At 34.4% G+C, this 15,127-nt stretch overlaps 1 protein-coding gene across 2 annotated transcripts in view; it reads left to right on the top strand.

Annotated features, from left to right (window-relative positions):
* Window positions 1-15,127, top strand: part of VPS13A (vacuolar protein sorting 13 homolog A) — a 225,628-nt gene that overhangs the window by 42,711 nt on the left and 167,790 nt on the right. For both annotated transcript variants that reach the window (XM_040620229.1, XM_040620230.1), the window contains exons 14-21: window positions 870-932; window positions 1,451-1,580; window positions 2,383-2,477; window positions 2,819-2,961; window positions 6,514-6,703; window positions 6,790-6,904; window positions 12,998-13,134; window positions 14,878-15,010. In XM_040620229.1, coding sequence (XP_040476163.1) covers window positions 870-932; window positions 1,451-1,580; window positions 2,383-2,477; window positions 2,819-2,961; window positions 6,514-6,703; window positions 6,790-6,904; window positions 12,998-13,134; window positions 14,878-15,010 — 1,006 coding nt within the window. The remainder of the gene's footprint in view (window positions 1-869; window positions 933-1,450; window positions 1,581-2,382; window positions 2,478-2,818; window positions 2,962-6,513; window positions 6,704-6,789; window positions 6,905-12,997; window positions 13,135-14,877; window positions 15,011-15,127) is intronic.

The following is a 15,127-nucleotide window of genomic DNA, read 5'->3' as shown; positions in this document are numbered from 1 at the left end:
TACTGAGGGGAGATAGCCTCTTGAAATTAATGTAACCATTCTGAATCTAGGCCAGTTTCCAATTAGGAGCTCCCTAAAGATTGAGTTTTATTTTTATGTTTGAGGTAGAAGACTTCTTGCAGACCTAGACTATTAAGAATGCTTGGAGTTAGAGTCCTTTGGGGTGGTTACAGATTTCCTTAATTTTTTTTTTTTTTTAACTTAACCTGAATCTTCCAAGTCTACGGGATAGTAGAACTCTGAGTAAGTTGTTTTCTAGAAGATAGGTCATGGTTGCTTCTTTTAGGGGGAAAAAGATTTTAGCATGAAACTCTTAAAAGTAGTCATGGAAATAATGTATTAATATGATGAAACATTTAGTTTATCTCAGTTTGGTAGCCATAAAAGCTTTGGAAAGTGTAGAATTTCAAAACAAGTTTTAAGTGTATCTAGATCTACTTGGAATATAAAGATGACACACCAACTGTGCATATAATATGAAGGATTTAGAATTTTAGTTGAAAGTGACACTAGTATATTTACCCTTAGGTGTAGTTAAAACCCAAATAAAAGTCATTTTAAACAGTGCCTATATGGTATCTTTTAGTATGTGTCTATAAATCTTAATATGACACCTATATGCATGATATGTATGATTTCTTTAAGAGAGGTACTCCATCATTACTGATTTCCAAGCTGACATATATACAAACACTGCTTCTCAGAATTTAACAGAAGTATTATGTTGATGGATGATCTGTGTTTTGCTTCCTATTTTATCTTTCCTTATTACAGCAGTTTGTTATATACTGAAATTTTGTAATTTTTATAATCTTTCTATAGATTATATAAAGTTACTCATTGAAGCACACTTTTGTTTATATTTTAAGGAGTTGGAAAAGACCTTGGATGTATTTAATATAACTATATCAAGACAACAGGCAGAAGTTGAGGTAATTCCACATTATCTTTTAATTGGTAGACAATAAATCTAGATTCCATATAGATTTGACAGATGGAGTGATACTATTAGTTTGGGGCTGTAGTATACTGTTCCCTAAAAGGGGTTCAAATTTGCTTCTTTGTGGTATAAGAAAAATTGATGTGATGTTTTGCCCCATACATTTGAATTAGGTCCTATGGGGAAAAAGTTCTTGCTAAATAATTGGGCTAAATAAAAATTCTTGCTAAATATGAAACGCTGAGTTCATGTGAAGGTGAAAATCCAATCTTTGGCGGGGGAAAGGGGCCGTGTTGTGATTTACTGTGACTTGTAAGACAGTAGGGCTATCTACCTGGAAATCCTAAGTTCTTATATTTGGCTTATGTGTTGCATTACTGTTTTGTTGTCAGTTTGTATATTGTTTACATTTTTTTCACTGGAGTAGTTAAATTTTGTAAATGTCATTTTTCTCTTAGACGGCTAAATAAAAGATAATTTGTCATTTATTTGAAAATTTATTCATTTTAGGTAAAGAAAGCTGGATATAGGATTTTCAGAGAAGGAGCAAAAGATTCAGAGGAAAATAAAGGATGGTTTAGCTGGCTGTGGACTTGGTCAGAACCAAGAAGTAAGGAACAACCAGATGTTAAGCCTGGAAGTAGGTCCATTTCATTTTATAGTAGTACAGTTAATCATTAGGTTAATTTAGTGCAGCTAATCATCAGTTGTAAAAATAAAGTTTTGCAGAAAATTTTCTAATTAAAATAAACAAGCATATACATATACATGATTTATCATTATCAATAAAATTACTATTAAAACATTGTACATGTATATGTTAAATAAAAAATGTTTTAATGTTTACAAAAGAGCTTTATAAAAGCTCAGGATTTAATAAATGTGTGAATTTCCAAGGGTATAAGCCATTGTAAATTTTTGTTGAAATCGTTTTTTGGAAAGGTTTTTGTTTCCTTACCAAATGTTTAAGATCATAGCTTTGGAGACTTACAGGCTTAAGTGTATATCCTGGATCTATCACTAACTAGCAGTGTAGCCCAGGCAAATTATTTAAATTCTCAAAACCTCAATTTTATCATCTGTAAAATGGGAAATTATGATATTGTTACTTACTTTGTATGCTAAGTATGTTGCTTAGCACAATACCACTTGGTGCCTAGTACAGTTAGTCATTTTGTGAGCTTGCTTAATCCAAATATTTAGAAATTTCTATTGCTAAATTTATATATTTAGCAATTTATATTTTTGGAGATTAATCCTTCTAAAATAGCCAGTGCCATCCTAACATTCAGTAATTATAATTTTTTTAAGTAAAAAATTTTTTTTGTAATTTCTTCAAAGTATAAAAAGAGTTAAATTTGCCAATTTGTTAAAAGCAGCTAAATTGTGGGTTAGTTTTATCTTACCAGTTAAGAATGCAAAACACTTCTTTATGATTATAGTTCTTGAAGAAATGTTGACAGCTGAAGAAAAAACTTTACTGTATGAAGCAATTGGCTATAGTGAAACAGCAGTTGATCCAACCTTGCCAAAAACAGTAAGATGTTTTCTTGCCTTATACCTTAGAGTTTAACAGTACATATGCCTATTTTTAATCCTTTCAAAAATGTTACTCATTCTGTGATCTTTGCCTAGTCGGTACATATTATATTTATTTTAATTTTCAAGGTATGGATAAAAATTGTCCCTACTTTTTAGTGTTTATATGGTGATTCTTTACTATATAAAAGGTTGTTTTTAAAGTATTTTTTGGTTATTGGAAAGAATAAACACTAAAGAAGAATATTTGTTGTCTTTATATACATATATATAAATATATATACACATATATAAATAAATATATATAAATTTCTTTTTATTTCTCTCAATATATTCTAGTTTGAAGCCATGAAGTTCTTTGTTCACTTGAAAAGTATGTCTATTGTTCTAAGAGAAAAACAAGAGACACCTGAGCTGTTAGATATTGTAGTAGAAGAATTTAGCACTTTGATTGTGCAAAGACCAGGAGCACAAGCCATTAAGTAAGTATTTTTCTTTTGCCTGTGAGTAAGCATTTCACTGTGAGATTGGAAGTTAGATGACAGTCTTAGAGTATTTTGTAAGGGTACTATGGTTTAATGTATCCATATGTATTTTTAGGAACTTACATTGTGGAATTATTCAAAAGAATACAGCTTCAATAGAAATCTCTATGCTAAGGAAATGAAGAAGGACACTGAAGAATAAAACAAAAATGTCAGCAGTCACACTATATAAAAAGAAACTGCATCAACAGTTTGGTTTTTATCTGGGAATATCTTTTACTTTTGTTTTTAAAAAGTTTTATTGAGATATAATTAATATACCGTGCAATTCATCCATTTAAAGTGTGCATACAACTCATTTGTTTATCACACTTTTGGTGTCATATACCAAATTCACATTGGCATTTTTCAGAGCTGTGCAACAATACCACTATCTTAATTCTAGTACATGTTGACACCCTAAAAAAAGAAATCCTACACGTTTTAGCAGTTACTCCCTATTCTCCCCTCTCCCCAGTGTATGGTGACAACTAATTTTTTTTTTTTTTTAAAGATTTTATTTATTTATTCGACAGAGATAGAGACAGCCAGCGAGAGAGGGAACACAAGCAGGGGGAGTGGGAGAGGAAGAAGCAGGCTCATAGCAGAAGATCCTGATGTGGGGCTCGATCCCGTAATGCCGGGATCACGTCCTGAGCCGAAGGCAGACGCTTAACCGCTGTGCCACCCAGGCGCCCTGGCAACAACTAATTTCTATTTCTAAGAATTCTGTTGAGGACATTTCATACGAATGGAATCATATGATATATGGCCTTTGCTGTCCAGCTTCTTTCATTCAGCATATTTTCAAGGTTCAGTTATAGTACAGCGTGAATTAGTGTTTTATTTTTTTTCTATTGCACAATAATATTCCATTGTATGGATATACCACATTTAGTTTGCCCATTCATCAGATGATGGATATTTGTTTCTATTTTTAGGCTATTATGAATAATGTTGCTCAGGATATTTACAGTATTTTTTTTTAATATTTTATCTATTTTATTGATACAGTCATCATGTTAGAGCATACTAACAGATTCATAATAGATTGCAGCTATGGCCTATGCTCCATAACCAGCTGTCCTTCCTTGAGATGATGAAACAGTAAATCAATGAGAACAGCTAAGAAGTTTTTGAAAAAATATTAATAATTAAAAGACATGAACTTTCAGATATTAAAAAGTATTATAAACACTGATAATTCACTCTTCTTATAAAAATAGGCATGTGTCAAAAGACCATGTAGGAATTTTAAAAAAATTTATTAGTAAGATTTTAAATATGATAAAATTAGTATTTTAAATTGATAAAGGATAAATTTTTGATATGCATTTATATAATCTTGGTATGTGGAAAAAATGTCTGAAATACAACATCAAAAGAGAAACTGTAAGAGAAAAATACGATAATTTAGAACTTGGTTATATGAGAAAAACCCACTTACGTATAATACTTTTGAAATACAATTAATAGGGGAAAAATAGTCACAAAGCATAAAAAAGACAATGTAGTAATGCTTTTAATATAAAAGGCATGAATCGGGATGGGGCACTCATATTTACTACTGATGAGGGTAGAAAATGATTCTGCTTTTCTGAAGAAAAATTTTGCTTTGTATAGTATCAGTCTCTCGGTCTCTCTCTCACACAATATTTTGTATGGACAATAAGGCTTAAATTTTCCTGGGTATGTACTTAGGAGCTGAATTGTTTCCTCATGCGGTAACTCTGTATTTAACTTTTTGAGGAATTGCCAGGTGGTTTTCCAAAGCAGCTGCACCATTTTATATTCACAGCAGCAGTGTATGAGGTTTCTTATTAGTCTATATCCTTGCCAGTTCCTACCTGTCCTTTTGAATTACAGCCATCCTAATGGGTGTGAATTGGTCTTTTATTGTTGTCTTAATTTGCATTTCTCTGATAGCTAACAGTATTGAGCATCTTTTCTTGTGCTTATTGGTTACTTCTGTATATTCTTTAGAGAAAGGTGTATTAACTTATTTTGCCCATTTTTATTTATTTATTTTTTTAAAAGATTTTATTTATTTGACAGAGAGAGACAGCTAGAGAGGGAACACAAGCAGGGGGAGTGGGAGAGGAAGAAGCAGGCTCCTAGCAGAGGAGCCTGATGTGGGGCTCAATCCCAGAACGCTGGGATCACGCCCTGAGCCGAAGGCAGACACTTAACGACTGAGCCACCCAGGTGCCCCCCATTAAAGACATTTTTGTTACAGTGTTTCTGATCTTTATTTTTCGTTCATTCTTAGGATTTCTGTCTCTCTGCTTACATTGTTCATCTTTTCTTGCATGTTGTACTTTGTCTATTATACTCCTTAGCATATTGATTGTTATTTTTAAATAGTTCTGTCACTTGAAGTTGTGTTGTTTGCCCTTTGGTGTGCCATGCTGTTTTTACTTGATAGCCAGACATGATGTACTAGATGAAAAGAACTGTAACTAAGCCTCTAGTGATTTGGTTGTAAGATGTGTGGGGAAAGGGTAAGAGATCTCTAGTGCTGTGATTAGCTCTCAGTCTTTTAATGATCCCATGCTTCTGGTGTGTGAACTTAAGAAGTTTCCCAGTACTCCCCCTCCTCCTGCCTTAGTGGGAGAGGTTAGCTAGAGTTGCGGAAATTGACTATTTCCCTTCTTCCGTAAGGAATAGTAGACCTGACTGAAGTTGGGTATTTTCCTTCTTTAAGTATTTTGGCTCGATAATACTTCATTAGGTTAGGCTCCAGTTAACTAGTTCCTCCAAAGAGCATGCTTTTTTAAGAACGTAGTGCTGTGGCATATTTTTAAATGGTTCCTTTTCTCCTTTCCTTGCCTGAAGCATGAAGGGCTTTTTCTCCAGTATTTATTGTGGGAACCTGGTCCAGTTTCTGAAGGTGTATCTCCAAATACTGTGGGGGCTCCCATATGACTGGGTCCCCTAGAGTTGTTCACTTTGAATCTCCAGCAGTTCAAGAGAATGAAACAGTTCAGGTTTTCCAACTATGGCACTGGTGTACATGGTAGTTTTCTTTCGTGAGCCCCTGCTCTGGGAATCTGTGACTCCATTCATAGCTTTTTAAAATTAATTTATTTAAAAATTTTTAAAAAGATTTTATTTATTTGACAGAAAGCACAAGAAAGGGGAGGGGGCATGCAGAGGGAAAGGGAGAGGGAGAAGCAGGCTCCCCACTGGGCAGGGAGCCTGATGCGGGGCTTGATCCCAGGACCCTGGGATCATGACCTGAGCCAAGGGCCCACACTTAACCAACTGAGCCATCCGGGCACCCCAACTTTTTTTTTCAAATTTAGAAATCAACATGTGAATACAGTTGTTTGTGAATTAATCTGTGTCAATTCAGATCAAAGTGTGTATTTTCTTCGACATGAATGGAATAGGAAGAAATGCAGATTGAAATTGCTTTCATTAATTTTTACTTTATTTTCGATTTGAAAAATACTGTAAAATGTAAAATAGGGTTGGTAGCTAATTTTTGTCCTATCTTTTTTCATGTAGATTTGAAACCAAAATTGATTCATTTCATGTTACTGGCTTACCAGATAATTCAACAAAACCCCGCCTTCTTTCTTCATTGGATGATGCTGCATCACTCTTCCAAATTATATTTGAGATAAATCCATTAGATGAAACTGCTGCTCAAAGGTGTATCATAGAAGCTGAACCTTTAGAAATGATATATGATGCAGTAAGCGTTTTTTTAATCACTAAGTTTTAATATATTTCAGTTTGCTTTGAGTTTGTGCCTAATGTTAATTGTACTTATTTTAACAGAGAACAGTGAATAGTATAGTGGAATTCTTCAGACCTCCAAAAGAGGTAAATCTAGCACAGCTCACTTCAGCGACTTTGACAAAACTTGAAGAATTTCGTGAGAAGACAGCAACAGGTAAATGCTAATATTAATGTTGTTACATTAAGAATTGTATCCTATACTAAACTTTTAGTCACGTTACACTGATTTTAGTAAGGCAAACTTTAAATTTATGTGTCTAGACTAGATATAGTTTAGTTGAAACTAATTGGTACTGTTATATTTAAATTCAGGTATAACAATAATCATTTCTTACACCCAGAAAGAACAAACCTGTTATCACATTCAAATTAATTTCATATCTTATTAGGGTTTTTGGAATTCTGTTCATGAGAAAATGAACCTGTCATTTTTCTTTCATGTAATGAACTCTAGATTTTAATATGTTGGTCTCAGAAAATAAAAATTCTATCCTTTTTTATCTTTTGCAGTTTTTATAAGATTGGGTTTTATTTATTTTTCTAGTATTTTACTTAATTGAACGGTGAAACCATATGGTATTGAAGAATTCTTTGTGGAAAATTTTAAATTACAGATTCCTTATATTTAAATATGTATTTAAAATGTACAAGATCATGTAAAGTTGATCTGTATGATTTTGGTGCCTTGCAATTTCTTGAGACTTGCTTTCTGGCTCAGTATATGGTAATTTAAAAAGATATTTCGCATATGTTTGAAACGCCTATATTTTTCATACCTATACATATTTTTAGGTCATATTTATCATGTACTTCAAATCTTCTGTATCCTTACTGGATTTTTTCCTGTCTCTGTCACCGTATTCCAGTGGTTCTTCAGAGAAATAAATGAAAAATAGTGTTACCATGAATGTGCATTTGTCTATTGCTTTTAGATCTGTCATTTTTTTCTTTCTAAATCTGCTGTCAACAGGTACATGCATAATAAAAACTTTTTTCCAGTAAACCAAATCTTTTCCTTTTATGAAGTTGACTGCATATATTTTTAGTAATGTTTTAATTTTTTTCCCATTATAATATTTTTTTCTGGTATTAATATGGATATCCTAGTTTTTTCTTGGTTCGAATTTGCTTGTTTTTATTGGTTCTTTTACCTGGTATGTTTACTTTTAGATGTGTCATATCGACAGCATATAGTGGGATACTTTTCAGTCTATATTTACAGACTTTTTTTTTCCTTTTTTCCTTCTCTAAAAATAAATTTTAGCATTACTTTGTTTTCCTCCACCCCCTCAGTATACCATTTAAAACTTAAACATTCTCTCTCTTTTTTTACTCTAGTAATTACAACACATGTTTTTCTCAAGATAGAAATTTAATAAAAATTTTTACACTCTCTCAGTCATTATAAGGACTTGAGAGCACTTAAACTCCCATTTACCATCCTCATCATTTACATGCTATTATTATTTCTTTGTTTTACTGGTTTCCATTTTTTTAAATTCAAGTATAGTTGACTTACAATGTTAGTGATAGGTGTACAACATGATAGCCAATTCTACATATTACACTGTTTTTTTGTTTTTGTTTTTAGAGGGAGAGAGAGTGTGCACAAGTTCTGAGCTGGGTGGGGGAGGGGCAGAAGGAGAGGAAGAGAGGGACTCTTAAGCAGGCTCCACTCCCAGCATGGAGCTTCATGCGGCTCTATCTCAGTACCCTGAGATCATGACCTGAGCTGCAGCTGAGTTGGATGCTTAACTGATGGAGCCACCCAGGAGCCCCAAGATTGTCTTTATCTTTTCTAGTCTATAGTTTCAGTGTAATATATATCCAGCTGTGGACCATTCTGAGGATTGGTAAGTTAAATGAATTTTAGAAAATTCATCTTGAAAATTTTTACCCATTAACTCTTCATATACTTCTCTTAAATCATTCTTCTGGTACCCTGGATTACTGGTACCCTGGATTACTGTGTTTTAGCCTTTCTTACTCTATCTTTTATTCTTCTATATCCTGTTTTCTTTCCTTTTTTTTTTTTTCCCCCCTCTCTGTTACATGCCAGGTAATTTCTTTTAATTTATCTACTGAATTACTGAGATCCTCTTAAACTGTGTCGAATATGTTACTAAATCTTTAGGTTAAATTTTAGTGATTATATTTTTCAGTTGTGGAATTCCGTTTTGTTATAAATTGAAATCTGCTTTGTTCTTTATAGTTCTTTATAGTTCATGGATATCTTTAAACTTTTATTTCTTCAAACAGTGTGTGTAGTTATTTTATATTATTTCTCACCAGATAATTCTCTATTTAGATAGTTCCATTAAGTGAAGACATCTTTGTTTTTCATCCTATCTTTTTTTTCCCCCCTTGGGTGATTCTTATTCACGGTAATGTTTGTTTTTACATACTTAGTGATTTTTGATTGTGAGCGGATCATTTTTCTTAGAAAATTATTTGGGAAAATTCTCTGGAGTCTAGGTTAAATGGACTTTCATTCAAGGAAGAATTTTATTTTCTTCTCCCAGTTGTCTTGGGCATGTTGGTGGACAGTACTTGAGATATATTGGAATGCCAAAGAGATGTTGGGCTGTGTATGCACATGAGGGCTTTGTTGTGGTTACAATCAGAGGGGTACTACCCCCTTCTCCCAGTTTTTCTCAGAGCCTGCTTCTCCCTCTCCCTCTGCCTGCTGTTCCCCCTGCTTGTGTTCTCTCTCTGCCAAATGGATAAATAAAATCTTTAAGAAGATTTTTTTTTTCTCACAACCCATATTCACTTGACCAGTTAATAAAAGATATTAACTTATCCTTTTCTTTCTAAAGAAATCTGGGCATTTGTCCATTTCAGTCTTCTGAGACCTCTGTAGTTGTCAGTGATTTCTAGGAAAGTGTTAATGTTGATCGACTAATATCACCAGCTTAGGTATCTGGGATGTGATATGACTGTATCAAGTGTTCCCTTAAGTAAAAGTCTCACCAGTTGGAGGGTTAAGTTCTCTTACCATGTCCTGGTTTTCCAGGTTGAATGTAATCTTTAAACTCCCATTTACCATCCTCATCATTTACATGCTATTGTTATTTCTTTGTTTTACTGGTTTCCATTTTTTTTAATTCAAGTATAGTTGACTTACAATGTTAGTGATAGGTATACAACATGATAGCCAATTCTACATATTACAGTGGTTTTTTTTTTTTTTTTTTTTTTTTTTTTTTTTTTTTTTTTTTTGCTTTTAGAACTAGAGAGAGTTGCTTTGATTCTCCAGGGTATTTGCCCCAGGCAGAATTGCACCCCCTTGGGGGCCAGGTGAAGTAATCTGCTCAGGTTTCCTATATGTAGCTTTTGTTTCCGGAAGCCTTTCCGTGGGGCTTTAGAGGATGAGAATGAAAATGGTGGCCTTCCAATCTCTGGCCTGGAGCCAAGAGCTCAGGGCCCCACTCCTCACTGACCCCTCAGAGGAAAAACTGTCAGCCACTCCTTTGTCCCTGGTCCCCGGCCACTCCGTGCACTCATCCCGTCTGTGACCGAGCGTTTCTATCACAGGCACACCACCCTGTTTTGAGTCTTCAAACCCTGCAGACTCCTGCAGTGCTCTCCCGCACCGCTCCTCTTAGGGTAGGAAGGGGGGGGTCTCCCTGGTTCTGCCACTTGTTGGGCCCCTGCTGGGAGAGTGACACGGTCCGATGTTTGTGGCAGCTCTGGCTGAGCCCTCTCCTGGGCTCGCTGATTGTAGCCAGCTTCCCTGCTCTGATGCCTGGGAACTCCGCTGCACTCAAGCACCCCTGGATCCTGAGACCACACTCAAGCACCCCTGGATCCTGAGACCACACTGTCCCACCTAGGATTCCACCCCGCTTCACTGCCTGAGCCAGCTTATGGAGGCTCCCTCCCCCCTTGGTTTATCTCCCCACATATTGCCTCGGATTCACTTCTCCGCACCTCCTACCTTGCAGGAAGTGGTTGATTTTCTATTTGTAGAGTTGCAGCTATTCTTTTCTTAGATCTCCAGTTGAGTTCACAGATGTTCATAATGATCTGATAGCTATCTAGCTGAATTCTTGGGACCAGACGAAACTAAGATCTCCTACTCCTCCATTTTTGACTCCTCTCCAGGTGTTAAATATTTTAAGAAGTGGAAGTCTTCAGTATTTTACCTTCTAAAGTTAACAGACTTGACTATGTGAAGTCTATTCTTCTAATTCCTGTTTTTTCTGTGCACAAATAATATTAGTAGAATGAAATGTTAATATTATGAAAAAGCGGGGTGCTACTATAAGTTTTTAGTTTAACAAAAAATTCAATAGTATGTTTTTAATATTTTTCCAGAAAGCTAAAATTTACCAATTTGGGAAGAGACTCATCTGTTATATAGCTCTATCTTTTTTGGTTCTTTCTTCATTCATTCTCTCTTTCCGTCTTTTACTTTTTTTTTTCTATATTAGCCTCTATTTATTATCCTCTTCCTCTATAACCTTATTTCTTTCTTGTATTATTTTCTTCATTAGGAGTGAAGGTTTTCAGATCTTTTCCTCTTTGTCAGGTAGGGGGATCAGCTTCTAAAACACACACATGTAGTTAGTTACCCTTGTCAAATGTGGTGGTTTTGACAAATGTCATTAATGAAAACCCTTCATTTGAAAAATAAGGTGCTCTGATAGGATCATAGTTATTCATTTTCTTTCAGTGATCCCATTTATTCACTCAAATATTTATCACGAGCCAAATCTGTATTGGACACTGTACTGAGTTTTGGAGAGCATAGCAGTGATAAAAACAGATGTAGTTTTTACCCTTTGATGGATCTTATAATCTTAAGACAGGCATAGAACTAAGTGTTATCCACTTAAAAATTTTAATATTCACTTAAAAAAGTAATTTTAAAGAACACAGGAAGAGTAGCTGTAAGTAGTAGCCACTGCCATCACACTGACATTGCATTCCCTGGCAGGATATCCCTGTCTTCTCCAAGGGTTGAGTTTCATGCCATGTTGGGGAAAGGGCCTGGAAACTTGCTGTCTGAACTTACCCTCTGATGTGATGGGGAAGCTGTTCATGGGACAGTGTCGCACTGAATGCATTCTGCTATGAAATGGACTGAAGGGGGTTTTTCAGGAAAGCATGGCTGTTGGATGCTGTTGGTACTTGTGCACAGACAGCATGAGCCTGGTTTTGGAGAAAGTCACACTACTGTGGAATACTGCTGAGTGAGCCCACTGACACCAGGAAGCAACACCTTTTCTTCCTACAGTGTCTAACCAGCGTTTCCTATCTCCTTCCAGTACTAATTTGCAACAGAAAAGTGTCAGAAAGGCTCAGATCCACTTTCACATGGGTGAATATAGAGCTGATGGAGGAAATAAATTGCTAACAGGCCCAGATGCTATGAAGGAAATGAGAATAATGGGTAGCTGCATATAGTTTTAGTGACGTAAGAGAATAGCTCTTTGAAAAAGTAACATGTAGGACCCACCTAGCTGAAGAGTGTAAGGAAGAGCCTTCAAAGCAGTGGTAAAGTGTGAGGGTCCCAGCCTGGGACAAAATTGGGTGATTTTTGGCAGCTGCAGGCTAGGTTGGTTCTAATGTAGTAAATGAGGGAGAGTGGAATGATGTTAAAAATTAAAAAGGCAGGTATAGTGTTGGTAAAACAAAACTTTGAAAGTCATATTAAGCAACTTGGATTTTGTTCTAAGTGTGGTGGGAAGTAGAGGAGAGACAATAGACTGATATCCAAAACCAAACATTCAAGATCCCCCTCTTCCATTAAGAAACAAACTAGACAGATCACTATTTCCTGGCATCCAGGTGGAGATGAAAATGAGGATAGAGAAATGCTTGACAGTGGTACCAAGCATCTCAAATGCCAGTTTGTCCTTTCTGACTGCTTCTTGGGACTGTCCTACCTGACTCACCCAGCAAACAACTTGAGTAAAACCAGGTTGTCTGTGTTTGAATACACATAATTTTGGGGAAAAAATTAACAGCTGTGCTTGGAGTCCATTCTGTACTTAAGTTCTAAGCTTATTGAATGTTTCATAGAACTTAATTTCTTAGATATGTATGTCCTTGGTTTTACTCAAATTGAATTTGTGGATCAGAAACATTTCTTTGAGGAATCATTACAATTTTGTACTCAGTTATATTTAATTAAGAGTGTACGCACATATTGATTAACAAATTACATTATGTTGAAAATATTTTGCTCAATGTATTTTTAAAATTAATACTTCACATTTTCAATTTAAATTTTCTGCAGGTTTACTGTATATTATTGAAACACAGAAAGTTCTTGATCTCAAAATCAATTTGAAGGCTTCATATGTTATTATCCCACAGGATGGAATTTTTAGTCCTACATCAAATCTACTTCTTTTGGATCTTGGTCATCTAAAGGTACATAGTAACATTTGCCCTATATTATGATACTTAAGGTGTTTCCCTGTTTAAAATGTATTTTATTTTTTAAACAGTTGCTATCCTGATTATTAGCTTTATGGTAGATTATAGGATTTGAGAATTCTTTCTTTTTAGTAAATAATGCAAAGTTTCATTTAACTAGGTAGTTTTCCTACATTTCTCATACCAAAATGATCATTTTGAACTCTGCAGGTTAGGGGTGAACCTAGGAATTATTTTTATAGAATTTGAGAGTAATGCTTGAAGAGATTATTTCCTTTTCAATATAAATTTACTACTTGACTAATTAAAATACATCAAATGGGAGGGGATTCTGGAAATAATCAAATCTTCATCTTTCTGAAATTTTTTTGTATATGTAACTGTAGATATTGACATTTTAATATTTCTATTAAATAATCCTAACTTGAGAGACATTCTTCTCACATTTACCTAAGTCATTCCCTTTTCATCCAGTTATGTATATTTTTCTTCCTCAGTTGTGAGTAGAGAATAATTTTTTTCTGTGTTTCTAGATCTGTACTGTTTTATATGGTACCCACTGGCTACCGGTAGTTGTTTACACTGATTAAAATTAAATAACATAAAGAATTAGTTCTTTAGTCACATTAGCCACATAGAAGAATTTAATGGTCATAAGTGCCTTGGGGGTGCTATTTCAGCCTGGATAGAGAACAATGCCATTCTCATAGGAAGTTCTGTGGGACAGCACCTGCTCTAGGTCATTAAATATATATTAAATAACTATGTGAATTTAAAGACCCAAGAAGGATGGGTAATACTGGAAAACTTTTCTAACTACCTAACAAATATGTACTTTTCTTGATATTGATAGTATCTTTTATTCTTTGTTTTTACTCTTCAGTTGGTAATTACATAGACGGTTGCTGGATTTATGTTTATAATATTCATAGTTAGTTATTCATATTTGACTTTAGTTATAGAATTGTTTCAAGGGCAGTGTGGTGTGGTAGCTGGAGCAGGAATAAGGTATCTATCTAGTTTTGTGACCTTAGGCAAGTTTGTTTAACTTTTTATCTAAAATTCATTACCCTTCAGAGATAATCAGTTTTGATAGTCTGCTGCATGTGAGCTATATAAAATAGAGGTGAAAATGTTAAGGCGCACGCGTGCACGCCTGCACACACACACACGAATGAATGAATAAGCTCTTTATATACTGTGGTGGAGTGATTGATCTCCAGGATGTTTAAGTGAAAAAACTAGTATGTATAGTACGCCAAGAAGGAGATGGTACAAATACAACTTGCATTAGGTTGTCTAAATGGCAGAGTTGGGACTACATTCATCTCTCCTAATATTTAATTCTGGATTCTTCTTCTTATAAAACTATCTAAATATCTGTCATCATGATATAGAAACATTTTGTAGGCTATATTTGTCTCTTAATTTTGTTTTTAACTAAAAAAGACTTCTTATCAGATATAAAAAATTTCAAATGTATTGTTCTCCAGGGCTGGCTTGGTTTCCCTCTTTGAATTACGTAATTGAGAAATATAACTTATTATGTAAAAATTCACTTTGTCTCTGGTCTTCTCATTATACACGTCATGGATAAAGATGTTTCTATTAACCTGACATGTCAGTTTGTGAGTTTATCTTCTATTAAATTTTTGTGTTACAGTCATAAAGATACAAAATTTCTATTTTTAGTTTGAAGCATTTTGCATTATTTAAACTGTTAAAATTAACTTTAAGGTGACAAGTAAAAGTCGTTCGGAATTGCCAGATATGAAACCAGGTGGGGCCAGACTTGAAGAGATCATGCATAGAGCTTATGATTCCTTTGATGTTCAGCTTACAAGCATACAGCTGCTCTACAGCACGGTTGGTAAGTATATAATGCATTATTTATTGATTAATTTTGCTGGAATGATTAGGATTTTAGACAGTTTCTCTGAAGACCTCTATCCCAAATATATTAAAACGATTATATATATATATATAT

Source organism: Ursus maritimus, unplaced genomic scaffold (genome assembly GCF_017311325.1).
Source record: "Ursus maritimus isolate PB19 unplaced genomic scaffold, ASM1731132v1 scaffold_34, whole genome shotgun sequence".
Classification (NCBI taxonomy): domain Eukaryota; kingdom Metazoa; phylum Chordata; class Mammalia; order Carnivora; family Ursidae; genus Ursus; species Ursus maritimus.
This window is presented reverse-complemented; position numbering and strand designations above follow the sequence as displayed.